The 16,962-nt window shown below is 44.1% G+C and overlaps 1 protein-coding gene across 5 annotated transcripts in view; it reads right to left on the bottom strand.

The window, feature by feature from the left end:
- Window positions 1-16,962, bottom strand: part of SLC8B1 (solute carrier family 8 member B1) — a 69,738-nt gene that overhangs the window by 760 nt on the left and 52,016 nt on the right. For 4 of the 5 annotated variants that reach the window (XM_029571849.1, XM_029571847.1, XM_029571850.1 and 1 more), the window contains 4 exons: window positions 16,087-16,240; window positions 14,883-14,963; window positions 14,404-14,468; window positions 9,934-13,357 (listed from right to left, as the gene is read on the bottom strand). In XM_029571849.1, the coding sequence (XP_029427709.1) occupies window positions 13,160-13,357; window positions 14,404-14,468; window positions 14,883-14,963; window positions 16,087-16,240 (498 nt within the window). In that variant the 3' untranslated portion in view covers window positions 9,934-13,159. Of the gene's footprint in view, window positions 1-9,933; window positions 13,358-14,403; window positions 14,469-14,882; window positions 14,964-16,086; window positions 16,241-16,962 lie in introns of those variants that run through there. The other variant, XR_003852010.1, reaches the window with a different exon arrangement.

Raw genomic sequence — 16,962 nt, 5'->3', positions numbered from 1 at the left:
TAATTTCAATTAACAACCTCAAGCACAAGAGTGAGCTCTGGGGAGGACCTGCCAGACTTCTTTGACAGGAGAGTTTTTGCCAAAGGCAAGACTAGAGGTTGCTAAAATAGCATTGGAAAGGTATACTCCTTGGAGCACATATATAGATATAGATATATAAAACAGCATTGGAAAGGTATACTCCTTGGAGCACATATATATATATAGATATATAAAACAGCATTGGAAAGGTATACTCCTTGGAGCACATAACATTTCCAAATGCAATCTTTACTATATATATATATATATATATATATCTATTATATATATATATCTATATATATATTATATATATATATATATATATATCTATATATATATATATATATATATATATATATATATATATATGCTCCAAGGAGTATACCTTTCCAATGCTGTTTTATCTATCTATCTATCTATCTATCTATCTATCTATCTATCTATCTATCTATCTATCTATCTATCTATCTATCTATCTATCTATCTATCTATCTATCTATCTATCTATCTATCTATCTATCTATCTATCTATCTATCTATCTATCTATCTATCTATCTATCTATCTATCTATCTATCTATCTATCTATCTATCTATCTATCTATCTATCTATCTATCTATCTATCTATCTATCTATCTATCCATCCCAAGGAGTATACCTTTCCATATATAACAGCATTGGAAAGGTATACTCCTTGGAGCACATAACATTTCCAAATGCAATCTTTACTTCCAGCACTTGCTCATTTATTTATCTGTTTTTATATACAGATATTTACCCAAGGGTTTCACATCGGTTTACATGTTGTTTAGTGAGATAGTGTGATTACAGATCACTCTGTCATTACATTGAGGCAATATATATAGAGAGAGATATATAAAAATGCACTCCCACCCTTTGATAATTTGATTAATGGTTACAGGTGGCAGGAGTACATAAGGAATACAGTTCTCCTCTGGCAAGTTCACACCCCCAACCCACCCTCGTGCATGTTGCTCCCTTCCTTTTCTACTCCCCGTCCCCCTCCCACCACCACCACCACCACCACCCATGTTCTTTTCTCTTCCCCGCTTGCTCCTCTCTCCTCTGCAACCTTATCAGTCTCCTGTGTTACTCGCCCCCACCTCCTGTTAGTGCTCTGACCTCCTGGCCTGAAGGGGGCTGAAGACTTGGCTGCCTCCTTCTAGGCCATACCTCTATATGGCTGCATAAGGGGAGAGGGTGCAGCATGTGCCTCTGGCGGGTGAGGTTTGGGGAACCTACCTGTCATGCAGCTTGGGGGGGGGGGGGCAGATCTCTTGATCTGTCATTGCATAGAAAGTTTTGCTTGTGCACAGACAGCCATCAATACTTTAAATAGGCCTGGATTTGTCAATAGGCACACTAGGCCTACACCTAGGGTGGCAAAACTTAGGGGGCAACTGGCTGGCTGAAGATTTGCTGTGTTCCAGCTGTACTGAACTGCACACAGCAGAGAACAGCCCTCTGCTTCCTGATCCAGCTCATCCCCCCCGCCAGTTAGAATACTGGCAAAAGGAGGAGAGGGGGTGAACCTGGATCAGACACAGCAGAGCAAAGAAGAGCTACTTTGCTCCTGCTCCCTAATCCAGCCCATCCCCTTCCTGTCATTCAAGGACAGGAATGAAAGGCATTGGCCTAGAACACACAGAATTAAGAGGAATTCGTTTGAAGTAAGGGGAGGGGATCAGTTGGGAGTGAGGGGTTCGACTGGGCAATGAGATGGGGATTGACTGTTGGCAGTCTTTTTTTCTATCTGAAGTGTTTATAAGAACATATAAGATTTTCCATTCTGGGTCAGACCAAAGGTCTGTTTGCAACAGTGGCAGAATACCAAAAGGTAAATAGATTCCATGCAACGCATCTTAGGGATAAGCAGTGGATTCCTCCAAATCCACCTTAATAATGTTTTTTGAACTTTTCCTCCAGGAGCTTGTTCGAATTTTTTTTAAACCCAGCTACAAGAACAACTTTCACCACATCTTCTGGTAATGAATTCCAGAGCTTAATTATACATTGGGTTAAAAAAATATATTTTCTCTTATTTGTTTTAAATGTACTACTTAAACTTCATTGCATATCCCTTAGTCTTTGTATATTTTGAAAGAGTAAACCGATTTGCATTTGCCCATTCCATTCCGCTCATTATTTTATAGACCTCTATCGTATCTCCTCTAAGTCATCTCTTCTGCAAGCTGAAGAGCCCTAACTTCTTTAGCCTTTCCTCATAAGGGAATCATTCCATCCCTTTTATCAATTTGGTCACCCCTCTCTCTACCTTTTCTAATTCTGCTATATCTTTTTTGAAATACAGTGACCAGAATTGCACACAATACTCAAGATGTTGCATCATGGAGCGATAGAGGCATTACGATATTCTGTTTTATTCTCCATTCCTTCCCTGATAATTCCCAGCATTCTATTTGCTTTCTTGGCTGCCGCCACACTCTGAACAGAAGATGTCAATATATTATCCAGGGTGATATCTACATCCTTTTCCTGAGTAGTAACGCTTACTGTGGAACCTTGTATTTCCTAGCGTGTAGAAATGAATTCAGGACCAGAGGGTTTTATGCTCCTCTGCCAGCAGATGAAGACTGAGCAAGCTGATGTCACAGTATATATAGTCCTGCATTGACCCCAGCCTGCCACAATTCTCAATCTGCAGCAGATGGTAGACATGTATCTCCCTATGGGGATTGCTTTGAGTTTTTTGGAAGGAGAAATTTAAATTAAGGAAAAGAAAGCCCTGCTCTCCTGTGGTGATACCTAAAAGGTCTCTCCCCCAGTTGAGAATTCCTGAGGTGATTTCCATGATCTCTCAGATGTGTGCCTTGGTCCGATAGCTGGTTTTGCTAGCGTGGACTTAGCTGCTTGAGTGGCTGAAAGGCAGCAGGTACAGGAATCTGAGCGCAGTGGTGTCGGCAATTGCCCTCTTCCCCCCTCAGCCGGAGACCATCTCTGTGCTCAGCCAGGTAAGGCTGAGCTCCGGTAAGTTTATGAAACAAAAAAAAAAAGTAGGATTAAGATCTATACAGTAACTTAGTGGGAGGTTTTAATGTGCAGGGCTTCCTTCTCCCGCCCAGTCTCTGAGCTCTGCGCCATTCCAGCGTTCGTTCCGCTCCATGGGAGGTTGAGGGACGAAGGCAGCCGGGCGGGTTGAGCAGCCTCAATAGGCTAGGCCACGCTCCAAGGCTTTTTGCTGCACGCAGTATGGTAGGCCACAACGGCTATTTGCGTGCTTTCGGAGACTGCCCTCTACTGGCTTGTCGGTCCAGCATGTGTGTCTCACTGTGCATCCAGTTGTTCGCCCAGTTTTAGAGTACACAGTACAGCCTTGAATTTTGAGCGCCCACATTAAGCGCTGCCCAATTGCTGCGTGCTTCAGTCAATGCTCCAGTGGCACTGTGCACTTGTGTTTTTTGTGCGCTTTCATTATAGTCACCTGGGTGGGCACCTAGGTGTGCGCGCATAAGCCTTGACCACATAATTTTTGGGCGCATAGTTGAATGCATATAAAAAAAAAAAAGGCAAAAAAGCAGCTAGATACATGCCTCTGGCCGCCGCTCCATGCACTATTGTCCATGATAGCGCCTGTGCCTCAGAAGCCTAAACGCCTTATCTTTGCACTGCCTGTTCTTTTCGGGCATCTACTTCTGGAGTGCTTGCTGCTTTGTGCCAGCGCTACTTGGAGGCTCAGAGTGCCTTGTCTTCCTCTGTTTTTGGCTAAGCCTGGTTCTTCCCAGCCGGATGTGGTCTAGTTGAAGACGTCTCAGGTGGGGTGCCTGACCCTGGCCCTCCCCTAACTGTTCCTCAGCAGGGGAAGGTGGCTCAGTAAGTAGTCCTCAGATGCCTCTGGGTCTGGATGCTTCTGCCCTTTTCTCAAACCCCCCCCCACAGAACGGAACCGTATAGAACTATGTAATGGTTCTTTCACAGAGATGAACTACCAGCTCTGTTTTCCCAGACCTTGACGATGCTTGGAGTTCCTGGGGCAAATTCTGTTTCTGGCCAAGGGAGAAATCCTAGTTTGGTTTCCTTGCGTGAAGCCTCTTGTTTTTTTTTCCCCCTGATGGAAGCCATTCAAGAATCTATTGAGCTTGAGTGTGGTTCCCCAGAGGCTGTTTCCAGAGGGGTTGGATTTTAGAATGCCTGTACCCTCTGGATTCAGTGGTGAGAGAGCGCTTCTATTTTCTGAAGGTTGCACACACAAGTGAATCTGTCTCCCAAGTGGACCACTATTCCTGTGGAAGGAGGAAAGGCCTTGACGGAGGCTCATGTTAGCATGATTGAGACTATCCTTGAGCAGGCGTTTGGAAGCTGTGGCAGTAACCTTGCATTGCTTCATGTTCTTCCTTATTGACTTGCTCTTGTTTGCTTCTCTCCAGGAGGCTGCTGACTCTGATGTAAATCCTAGCACTGTTATAGAAACATAGAAATGACTGCAGAAAAAGACCAAACGGCACATCCAATCTGCTCAGCAAGCTCCCACACTTATTTTCCCATACGTATCTGTTTCACCAACCAACAAGTTCAGGGCCTGTGTTGGTAACTGTTTGATTCGAATTTCCTGCCACCCCCTGCCGTTGATGCAGAGAGTAATGTTATGGTACCAGCTGCTGCCTTTTTGGCTGTTGCGGGCTGAGCCTTGGTTCGCACCTTGTCCAGAGGGATGACTTTGATTGTGGTGGCCAAACGCCAGTTATGGTTGAGAAATTAGTTGGTCGATGCGACCTCCAAGGCTAATCTCACTAAATTGCCTTTAACAGCTTGCTCTTGTTTGACAAGTCGGAGAACCTGGCCAGTAAGTGGAGCAAATCTCCAGTTCCTCATTTGCTAGAGGATAAGAGACAGGCTCAGTGCCTCCTTATCATGAGAGGTCGTGCTGCAGGATCCAGGCGTTTGCAACAGATGAGGCACAAGCTCGGGTTGTGGACCTTCCTCTGTCTCCCAATGAAGGTTTGCTGACCCACCTTTGGGAACAAGAGATAGGGGACATCTCTCTCTCTCTCTCTCTCTCTCTCTTTTTTTTTTTTTTTTTTTATCAAAGGTGGGTCGAGATCACATCGGACCGGTAGTTCCTGTAGGTAATTTGAGAAGGATATGTGCTGGAATTTCGCAGTATTCCTTGGGACGTGTTCTTGGTGTCCCCTTGCAGAAGCAGAGAGTGGAGTTCACGCTTCAAAGGCTCCTCAGGCTGAAGGCTGTGGTTTCGGTGCCCATGTTTCAAGAAAGTATGGGGCAATATTCCATTTATTTTGTCGTGCCCAAGAAGGAGGGCTCCTTTCGTCCCATCCTGGATCTCAAGATGGTCAACCATTTGAAGGTGACTCATTTTTGCATGGGAAACTTACTCTCTGTGATAATGGTGTTGCAGTCGGGGGGAATTTCTGACCTCCCTGGATCTTTCAGAGGCTTACCTTCATATTCCCATCCAATTGGAGCACCAGTGCTTTCCACGTTTTTTGGTGGTGGTAGTGCTATCAGTTTCAGGTGCTGGCCTTTGGTCTATCCACCGCTTCCAAAACATTTTCCAAAGTTATGGTGGTCATAGTGGTGGCCTTGCGAAGAGAAGGGTTCCTGGTGCACCTGTATTTGGACTGGCTGATTCGAGCCAAGACTCAGAAAGAGAGCTGCCTGGTGACACACAAGGTGATCTTATTGTAGGAGCTTGGTTGAGTGGGCAGCCTGACCAAGAGCAATCTTCAGCCATCCCAGTCATTGGAGTATCTGGGGGTCTGATTCGACATGAGACAGGACAGAGTTTTGCTACCAGAAGTTCGGATTCAGAAATTGATGTCTCGAGTGCATCAGTTGGTAAACACCATGCATCAGATGGTGTGGTCCTACCTACAGGTACTCTGCTTCATAACAGCAACCCTGGAAGTGGTGCCATGGGCGCATATGTGTCCTCTTCAGCGCTCTCTGCTGTCTCGTTGGAACCCACGGTCACGACTATGCGGTTTGGCTCCACTTGCTGATGGAAATCTGCTCCCACCTCCAGGGGTGGTTGCAGGAGGATCATCTGAGGAAGGGAGTCCTTTGTCCTCCCCCAACCTGATTAGTACTCATGACAGATGTGAGTCTCTACAGTGGGGGGCTCACTGTATGGAGTTAACGGCCCAAGGTTGTTGGAATGCCAAAGAGTCCTGCTGGCACATCAGTTGCCTGGAAGCCCGGGTGGTATGGCTGGCATGCTTATAGTTCAGCCACAGGCTGCAGGATCAAGCGGTTTGTGTGATGTTGGACAACTCGACGACGGTGGCCTATATCAATCACCAGGGAGGAACCAAGAGCCAGCAAGTGTCACAGGAAATAGACCAGCTTATAGAATGGGCAGAAGGTCATCTGCAGATGATATTGGCCTCTCACATTGCAGGAAAAGACAACATAAGAGCAGACTTTTTCAGCAGAAAGAATCTGGACCCAGGAGAGTGAGTGTTGTCTGCTGAGGTATCTCAGCTGATTGTGGATCTCTTGGACCTTCTGTTCCTAGACTTGCTGGTGACTTTTCACAATGCAAAGGTTCCTTGATTCTACACTTGCAGGGGAGATGCGTGGTCCCTGAGAATAGACATTCTTGTAAAGGTCCGCCTTTCATCCGTGATCCTTGCTGGGCAGGATAATTTGCAAGATCGAAAGCCACAGGGGGCTAGTACTCCTCATGGTATAGAACTGGCCCAGGCATCTGTGATATACAGATTTGTAAAGACTCCCTTCACCTTCTGCCGCACATGGATCTATTACAGCAGGATCCAGTTCTTTAGAAGGATTAGACTTTTCTGTCTTACAGTTTGACCCTTGAGAGGGTTCGCCTGTTAAATCATGGTTATTCCTCTGCAGTGCTTGCCACCTTACTCCGCACTTGCAAGTTCTCCACTTCCTTGGCTTATGTGCGAGTTTGGAGAGTTTTTTTGAGGCCTGGTGAGAGGAGCGGTGTGTTCTTCCTCAGTCAGTTAAGATCTTTCGTGAAGTCAGTGCTTCTTGTTGGTTGAGTACAGTTATGGTTGCCTGTTTTTAATCCTGTTTTAATCAAGTTTTTTGCTAGTCTGTCCACAGTTGCTTTTGAAGAGAATACTGGCAGGCTGGACATCAGCTTGCTCTGTTTCCATCTGCTGGCAGGGGAGCATAAACCTACTGGTCCTGATTGTCTGTCTACACTAAGGGAAATGAAAATATCAGGTAAATAATTTCTCCATTATATAGCTATAATTTAGATTGCTGTTCCCTAAGTACATTACTTTGCTCTTGTCTACACTGAATATCATCTTCCATTTGTATGCCCAGTCTCCCAGCCTTGCAAGGTCCTCTTGAAATTCTCACAATCCTCTTGTGATTTAAAACTTTGAATAATTTTGTGTCATCTTCAAATTAAATCACCTTTATTTCTGCCTCTCATTTCTAGGTTGTTTATAAATATGTTAAAAAGCAGTGGGCCCACTACAGATCTCTGGGGTACTCCACTATTCACCTTTCTCCATTGAGAAAATTGACCATTTAACCCTACTTTGTTTTCTTTCTTTTAACCATTTCCCAGTCCACAATAGGACATTGCCTCCTACCGCATGACTTTTTAATTTTCCTCATAAGTCTCCCATGAGGACTTTATCAAACACTTTCTGGCTATCCAGATACACTGTATCCACTGGCTTACCTTTATGCGCATGTTTGTTTACACCTTCAAAGAAATGCAGTAGTTTGGTGAGGCAAGACTTCCCTTGGCTAAAGCCATGTTGGCTTTGTCCCATTAAACTATGCCTAAGTACATGTTTAACAATTTTGTTCATGATAGTTTCTACCATTTTTCCTGGCACTGACATCAGGCTCGCTGGTCTGTAGTTTCCTGGATCACACCTGGAGCCCTTTGTAAAAATTGGGGTTTCATTGGCAACCCTCCAGTCTTCAGATATTGTAGATGATTCTAAAGATAGTTTACAAATTACTATTAGTATGTCTGTAATTCCATTTTTCAGTTCTTTCAACCCTCTGGGATGTATAGCATCTGGTCCAGGTGATTTGCCACTCCTTAGTTTGTCAATTGTCTTATTATATCTTCCAGATTCACTAAGATTTGTTTCAGTTCCTCTGAATCATCACCTTAATATCATTTCTGGAATGGGTATCTCACATATATCTTTCGCAGTAAAGACTGATTCGAAGAATTCCAATCTCTCTTCTTTGGCCTTGTTGTCTCTAAGTGCTCCTTTTACCTCTGTCATCTAATGATCCAACTGTCTCCCTTGCAGGTTTTATTATGAGTTTTTGCTTCCATGGCAAGCTTCTTTTCAAATTCACTCTTTGGTTTTCTTACAATGCTTTGCATGTAACTCGCCAGTGCAATGCTTTTTCCTGATTTGTTTGTTTGGATCTCTCTTCCATTTTTTGAAAGATGTTCTTTTAGCTATAATAGCCTCTCACCTCACCTTTTAACCAGGCCGGTAGTCGTTTAGACTTCTTTCCACTTTTTGTAATGTGTGGAATTCATCTAGTTCTGGTCTTCCAAGATGGTATTTTTAAATAAGGTCCATGCCTGCTGTAAACTCTTAGCCATGGCAGTTGCTCCTTTCTAATTTTTTCTAGCAAATTTCCTCATTTTATTATAGTCTCCCTTTTGAAAGTTAAATGCTATCGCAGTAGATTTCTTTAATGTCTTCCCTTCAGTAATTAAGTCTAATATGATCATATTACGATCACTATTGCCAATTGACCACAAAACCGTTACTTCTCGCACCAAATTCTGTGTTCCAGTAGGGACTAGGTCTAAAATAGTTTTCCCCTTTTGTTGGTTCTTGTATCAGCTGCTCCTTGAAGCAGTCATTTCTTTCATCTAGGATCTTCACCTCCTTAGCATGTCTTGATGTGACATTTTCCCAGTCAGTACTGGGGTCATTGAAATCACCCATTATCATTGTGCTGCTAAGTCCCTAACTTCTGTTAGCATTTCATTGACTCCATTCTGGCCAGGTGGATGGTGGTAATGCCCCTAATGCTATTTTATCCCCCTTTCACATGAAATTTCTACAGTGTAATTTGTTTCCTGCAGAACTTTTTATCCTGTTTGATTCGATGCTCCCTAATATATAATGCCAGCCCTCCACCAATTAGATCCAACCTATCGTGATATGTCTTGTACCCTATCACAGTGTCCCATTGGTTATCCTCCTTCCACCAGGTCTCTAAGATGCCAGTTAAATCTACCTCTTCATAACCCAGCTTATTTTTTAGACTTCTATACTGACATTTCAAAGTATGTTTGGTTTTTTTTTTGTTTGAATTAATAACCTGCTTAGCCGTGAGAGGGATCATTTGGAATCTTTCAGCTCTGTCTTCTCATTACGGAGAAAAATCTAGTAATGCAATAAAATGCCTTTTGCTGTACTACAGCTGCAGCTTCCCTCCTGAATATGAAATTGTGGCAACACCACCAGCAATTTATTGATGGGGGTCAGTTGTAGATGTAGAGCAGTTACTTCCCCTTTAATTATCTGCTGGGCACAATAAAAGGAAAAGCTGAAAGCGAATTAGAACAATTTCATCACTGCATCTATGTATGCAATCTGCTCCTCCTCTTCCCCTTTCTGGCAGGGTGCAGCAAGAAATTCTTTAGACTAGAAAAGCAGAGAGTAGGTTGACCAGGTCCGATTCCACCCTGGCTCAGGAGCTTGTCAGACATTCTCTCCCCCACCCAACAATGCAGGAGGCAGGTTTTATGACCCATTGATGCGGATGGTTATTCAAAACCTTTTTGTTATACCCCAGATCTCACCTCATGGTTTCTTTTTTTTTTTTCTTTTTTTTGGGGGGGGGGGGGGGGCAGGGGGGACATGGGGTGAGGGCAGAGAAAGAAAGATCAAAATAGCTTGGTAATTGCAGAAAGAAAACACCATCAGCTGAAAAGCAAAGAATTAAATTTAATACCATTTACAAATGTAAACATTCTCATGAAAACGAATATAATTAGAAATCTCCATGTACACTACTGCTTCTTCTATGAAGCTTATTCCCTTCCTGAAGACAGAGTGCTCCCTTAAAAATACTGCTCATGATCATTTAGGGCACACTTCTCAGAGTGATTCATGCAGGCCAAAAGCATCATGACTGCTAAAAGTCCATGCAATGTTCCTCCACACGTGGACTTTTGATACCTTTAGCTGCATTGAGCGGGGTCATTAGAGGTAAGATATGACTTCTCAGAGGCTCTGGAGCTAGTTTACTAGCCTGTTTCCATACTTTTCAGGTCACTCCTAAACAATAAAGGCCTGAGGCAGTCTATTACAAGGACGAGCAGATTTGTTTTTGATCAGCAAAACGTATGCTAGCTCATCAGCACAGCTTTCACCGGCTCACGACCTGGCCGAGAGGGGAAAAATAAGATGGCACTGGATTTTTACTTTCTGTGCACTTTGTCCATATTCTAAAAGGTTTCACTTAGTGTCCCTCAAGGAATGCATCAAAATATTTAGAGCTTGCAGGAGTTTCAAATGGGGGTTTAATTTGTAGGTAAAAAGGAAGGGGACACACACTCCCAGCTCGCTGGCTGCCATTTTTGTCCCAGCCCTACAGGATCCAGCGAGGGGGTGGCCCCCACAGAAATAGGTGTCACATGAGTCCTCATGCAAAGGGCTTTCTCTTGGATCAGGAGGCAGCCGGTGGCAGTCGCTGAAGCCAGAGACTGCTGATCTCATGCAGGAAGATGGTGGCTCAGCTGTGCTAATCTTGTGATGCATGAGATTAGCCTAACTGGCCTGTGGTTTTTCAAAACACTGGCCCAAGCACCCATAGGCATCGGTGGTCTTCAGCCTTGGCACCCAGCGAGCCAGACTGCTGCCTGTCCCACCTCCGTCTAATCTTTGACGGCCAGCCCTCAGTACTTTTACAAAAAGGTACTGCAACACCATTCATCACAAATTAAGCCCCTGTAAAGCAGGGTGAGGACATGGTCTTGTAGGGAGCATCTGTGTCTAAGGGGAGATGATTAACTAAGAGGAAGAACCAGTTGAGAAAGGAGTTAGTGGATAAAGATTTTCAGATGGAACTTTTGCTGTCAAGAGGTTACAAAATGACATTCCAGGATCAAGAGGTGGTTTGCTGCCTTTTTTTTTTTTTTTGCTTGAGCAGGAAAGATTTAGCTTACAAGAGGAGAGCAGCTAAAATCTTTCTTGCTCAAGCAAAAGAAAGCAGCAAAGCACTTCTTGATACTGGAATGTCACAAAAGGGTAAGAGTTTTTCAGCACACATTCATTGACTGACAAAGATGGTCGCTTTGGTGTGTGTGATTTGTGGGATAGGAGTGTGTGATTGATGGTGGATACGTGAATGTGCTGGGTAGAAGGGAGGTGGAGGTCATGTCAGAACATGTGGGAAAGAAGCCAGTTTGGTCTAGCTAGACTGGATCAGGACAAACAAATCTGCATTTGCAGCAGAATTGTGCTTCCTGAGTTTTAGAGGGAGAGCCGACATTAGCAAATCTCATTTCACTTTTCTATTTTTTTTTTTTCTGGGGATGGGAGTGGGATAAAAAGCCTTGATGTTTTGCTGAGGAGTAGAAGGTTTTGTTGAGAAGGTGATGTTGATTTCAGTTTGTGCATAACTTTACATTTGTGTAAGGGAGGAAACAGGGAAGGAGATCTCCAAGAAATTGTAGGAGTTTTCTCCAGTATACAGTGTGTGTGTGTGTGTAGATTATTTGGTTAACATTTTTAGTTTTAAATGGTTTCCTCACATAACTGCAGGTATTCTTTGGTGTAAAAGGTTTAAATGCTTCACCTAAGAAACTTTATAGAGGCTGCTCAAATCTCCCCTAGCTAGGGCGAAGGAAGAATTTCTTAAGTGAGTAGATTGAATGGCCCACTGCGTCTTTATCTGCCATCGTTGCCTATTTTCTCAATTAACTTGTTTAAATTGATATGATGGGGGGGGGGGGGGGACAGCCACTTCAGTCCAGTCCCTTTGGCACCCTGGGCGGCATTCTCCTCCATGGAAGGAGAGGTTGTTAGCTCAGCCCACCTCTTCCCACGACAGTACAGCGCCTGCCTGGTCTCGTTTCCACATTCATTTGAAGGGCCGCTCATGATCCACATGGAGGGCATGAATCGTTTTCTGCCCGCCGGGCACCTTCTGCCTTCCTTTGCCACTTTAAATGGGAGTCGTCCTCGTGATTCCATACACAAAGCCAAATGGAAAGAGGGAGCCAATTTATAAGAAAGAGAGGGGGTTTCTTTTTAAGGAGCCGCAGAGAATGTCACTGCTGTAAACGTTCACCCAATATGTTTTAAAACTTCTTTGCTTAAATACTAAAACAGCTGCCTTCACTTTGGGGAGATTTGAAAAACACCACACTAAAAATATTACTACATAGAAAATAGGACACATTTTAAAATACTTGGAGCAGTTAAATACTTCCACCCCCACCCCCCCCCCCCCCCAAAATAATATTTAAGTGATTACATTTTTTTTTTAACTAGCAGGTTCCTCCAGCTGAGACCAAGAACTGGGATCTTGTCCCTGAGCCTTAATTTACTACTCCTGCCCAGGGAGTTCTTCCCCCTCCTCCTCCCCCTCCCTATTTTATACCTACCCCAACCCATGGACCTGGTCTGGTTATTGTAGTGACAGGCCTGGGCTGAGAGCCCTGCTCTAGGGAACCCTACAGTTGTGTGCCTTGAATCAGGCCTCTAGGTGTCACTCTTGAGTAATGACCCAACCATCCTTCCCTGGGGCCTGTGAACATTGCTTCCTCAGCAGCAATAGCCAATTCGCACGCTAAACTCCTGAGTCAAGAATCAAACTGGGGACCTTCTGTATGGGCACCAGGCTGCTCCATTCAGGTGTAAAGTTTGTCACTCCTTCGAGAGATAAGATTTCATATATCCAGATTAGCTTTCTGTAGTCCCTGTCCTGTTCTTGGTAAGAGTTTATAGCCTTATGCCACTACCAGGGTAGTGCACAGGAGCTAATAACACCATTAAAGTTCAACTGAGCCAGGCCCATACCTGATGGCATACAGGATAGTCCGCTCTGCAGTGCAAGTAGCTTAGGGCCAGTACAGATTTCACAGTAGGCGATTTCACACACCCATGGACGTTAAGGACGGCGATGGCTTTCCTGGAAGGTAGCATCAGGTCCTGTTCAGCCGGATGACCTTGAATTCAGTTAACAGTGCCACCACAAGGAAGAGGAAGTAAAAGAGGATGAGGCAGATACCATAGACCCGTGTCAAATGGAAGCACTGCACTGGCACAAATATGAAGGAAATCACTAGGCTTAGCCCCAGAGCTCCAGCCAGGATCCACACAAGCAGATTATCGGTCTCCAGCTAAAAGAGAGGTACAAGCAAAGTTACAGTCACATCTGCCCCCTCATGTACTTGCCATGAGATTGTTTGGGAAAGAACAGCCCCAAGCTGCCGACTGCTCCCTCCCTCTTATCTGTCTCGGCCTCATTCACCCTGTTGTGGTCATCCATGAACATTTAACAATCAAAACAGAACAGCCTTTTTTTTTTTCCGTGATCTTGATTTATTTTGTCATCACTATCTGGCCGATAACAGTGCGCTCCATCGGAGCGCACTGTTAACTTGCCATTGGACACGTGTTTTCCCTTAACCCTTATTCAGTAAGGGGCAGAAAACGCGCATCCAACCCGCTGAACCTAATAGGGCCCTCAACATGCATTTGCATGTTGAGGGCCCTATTAGGTATTCGCGAGCGATTCAGAAAGAAAATGTGCAGCCAAGATGCACATTTTACTTTCAGAAATTAGCGCCTACCCAAAGATAGGTGCTAGTTTCTGCCGGCACCGGGAAAGTGCACAGAAAAGCAGTAAAATAAGCCTGCCACCTTTTGGCTAAGAACCGAGGCCATAAGAACATAAGAGGGATCGGGCTCCATCAAGCCCAGCATCCTGTCTCTGACAGTGGTCAGTCTAGAGCACAAATACCTGGCAGATCCCAAAAAGTAGATCTTTCTCACTGCTCACTCCTAGAGATAGTGATGGCTTTCCCAAGTGTAGGTGGCTAACAACAATTTATGGAATTTTCCTCCAGAACTTGTCCAAGCCTCATTAACCCAGCTGCACTAGTGATTTTGACCACGACTTCTGGCCCCCTTTTGCCTGTAAAATGGGAGGGTATGGAAGGACTGCTGGTTAACATCTGCTACCTTATCTCCCTCAGGCTATCATTTTATGACTAGAGACAAAGCAGGGATCCAATTCTGACCAATGCGGGACCTTTTGGAAAGCAGCTGATGGTATTTTTTCAAGTCACACAGTAAAATATCTTTCTGTGATTACTTCCAAGTGCATGCTACGCAGCACTGCAGTCATAAAAGCAGAAGGAACCAGTACGCCGCACACACATACCATTAGCGCAGCCTGTTGCCTGGAGATCTGCAGTAAACAGCCAAGGCCTACACCCACAAGCACATCTGGAGCTTGATTCAGGATAACATCCAAGAAACAGAACCTCTGGTTGACCTTTCACCAGGCTGCCACTCTGCCAGTCCCGCTGAACAACTAGAAGTTTTCTTTCCTCGCTCTACCAGCTGTGAGTCCAACTGACCCAAGCACAAGATCCAATCAAGGTGACTTCACCTGCCAACGGGCAGTATCGGGGACCTTTCAAGAGAGGCTTTCACAGTTTCAAAGGGTGTGAACCCACACCTTGATGTATAGCAAGGGAGTTAACTCCCTGTCAGGGTGTATGGCACCCAGCTCATCTTTCCTAATCCTGATATTCATTCAATTGAAGCTTAAAAAATGCAAGTATAGGTTTATTACAAACCAGACTGCTGACATAACTTAAAGCCCCCACCCCAAGAACACTGTAATCTAAAGGATACTGAAGATAATCCCTCCAAAGCAGGCAGAGATAGCCATCCGGGGATATCCCTGCCGTGCCAAGGTGATGTCTGAGAAGAAGTCTGCAGAGAAACAACAAAAAAAGTCATAAGTTGAGACATGCTCATGAATCAATTTGTCCCAACAATTATCTTAGGCACACAGAAATATTATTATAATTCACAGACTATTACTAACTGTTCCAGCCTCAGTCAAACCATTTTATTACTGAAGTCACTATGTTTTTTTTTTATCCCATTATGTCTCTATCTGTCCAACATCAAACAGATCCCATCATATTACCATCTCAATTCCTTTATTAGATCGTACGTCGACTATATACTATCTGCTTCCAGATCTCATCCTGGCTCTTTCACCCCCATATCACCTGCTTCATCCTAACCTCTAGCAGGCCCCATGAAATCTACATGTTTCTAGTCTCTACAAGGTCCCGCTACCTCAATCTTGAGCAGATCGCACCATAACACACCTCTTATCACCCCAACTTCCAGAATACCCCACCACCTTGCTTAATGAAGTGAGCTTGTTCAGGGGAATAAAGGTATAAGCGAAAACTCCTGACTCAGCTGCTTTCAAGAGAGCAGGGCTAACTCCCAATTAGCAAGAATGCCATTCTGTAAACTGCATTGTCGTGGATGATGGACAATGACACAACTGCCTCCCCTACCACTTGCCAGAAATTCACTTCTCTTCAGACAGATTCAGTCTACCTGAGATAGGGAATCTCAGACTGTGTCCAGAAACTATTCCTTTAAAGAAATGTTTAGAAGAAAATGCTATGCTCTAATCTGTTTTGGGAGATCCAAGCAGTGATAAGGCCGAACAGAACACTCCAACTGTTCTACTTTTCAGCTTCATGCATGAGGACATAGTTCCATAATACTGTTGCTAGCAATGTAAAACAAGTGCTGATTCCATGGTTGAGTCTCATGGCCATCAACAGAAAGTTTTCAGACCATTGCAGGCCCAATTTCTGATGGCCAAATAGCTTATGAGAGTGAGACCATTGTTCCAGAGATGGAAAACAGAACCTCCCCTCCCTACCCCCAGAAAAAGTACTTTGTAAACAGTATTGCACCTGGTATCTGGCTTCTTGCTTTACAAGGCATTCTAGGCCTGACTGTATCCTCCAGGACTCAGGCTTTCTCTACCACCCCTTCACCCTCCCTCACAAACACTTCTCACCACCAATACTGTTCCCCCATGCCAGCAGAGTCAGTCCCAGCACAGTATTGCTCAGGCGGAAGATGATACCAAATGTTCGCAAGAGATTGACCACCTCTGTGGCTGCAGCATTGATCCACATAGCACTGACGATGAAACCAAGGAAGGAGAAAACCTGAGGCGAAAAGATGGAAATTTAATTTTTCAAGTTTAGGAGGGAATCTATACACCTTACAAATAAAACTTACTCCTAGTCTTATAGAGTAAAAAAAAAATTTGAAGGCAGGTCAATATGAGAAGATAATGTTCAAATCACATCACTTGGCCCCATATACATGTGTATATGGGCGTGCTGAGATCCTACTGCACTATTTTATAATTTGCGTGTATCTGTTTCTCGCAGATTATAAAATATGCATATGTTCAGTATGCGCAAACATTAGCAATACATTGAAAGTGTGTACCTTTTTCTATCCATTTTATAAACATAAGTGTGTATATTGTGTGAAAAAATGTTTGCATAAAACCTTGATTTATATGCATAAGTGTAGTTTTTAAAATGTGTGCATAATTATAGAAACAAAATGACGGCAGAAAAGGACCAAACGGCCCATCCAGTCTATCCAGTAAGCTTATGATAGTATCTGCCGTGCCATACAGGTCACCCCCATATTTAGTTTCCCAAACCTTCTAAATCAGAGCCCTTGTTGGTTGCTGTCTGAGTCCAATTCCCCGTTACCTCTTGCCATTGAAGCAGAGAGCAATGTTGGAGTCGCATCCAAAGTATCAGGCTTATTGGTTAAGGGTAGTAACAGCCGCATCAGCAAGTTACCCCCATGCTTATTTGTTTTCCCAGACCATAAATGACAGGGTCCTTGTTGGTTGCTGTGTGAATCT

This window comes from Rhinatrema bivittatum, chromosome 11, assembly GCF_901001135.1.
Source record: "Rhinatrema bivittatum chromosome 11, aRhiBiv1.1, whole genome shotgun sequence".
NCBI classification, from domain to species: domain Eukaryota; kingdom Metazoa; phylum Chordata; class Amphibia; order Gymnophiona; family Rhinatrematidae; genus Rhinatrema; species Rhinatrema bivittatum.
Note: the sequence above shows the minus strand (reverse complement) of the source record. Positions and strands in the feature narration are given on the sequence as shown.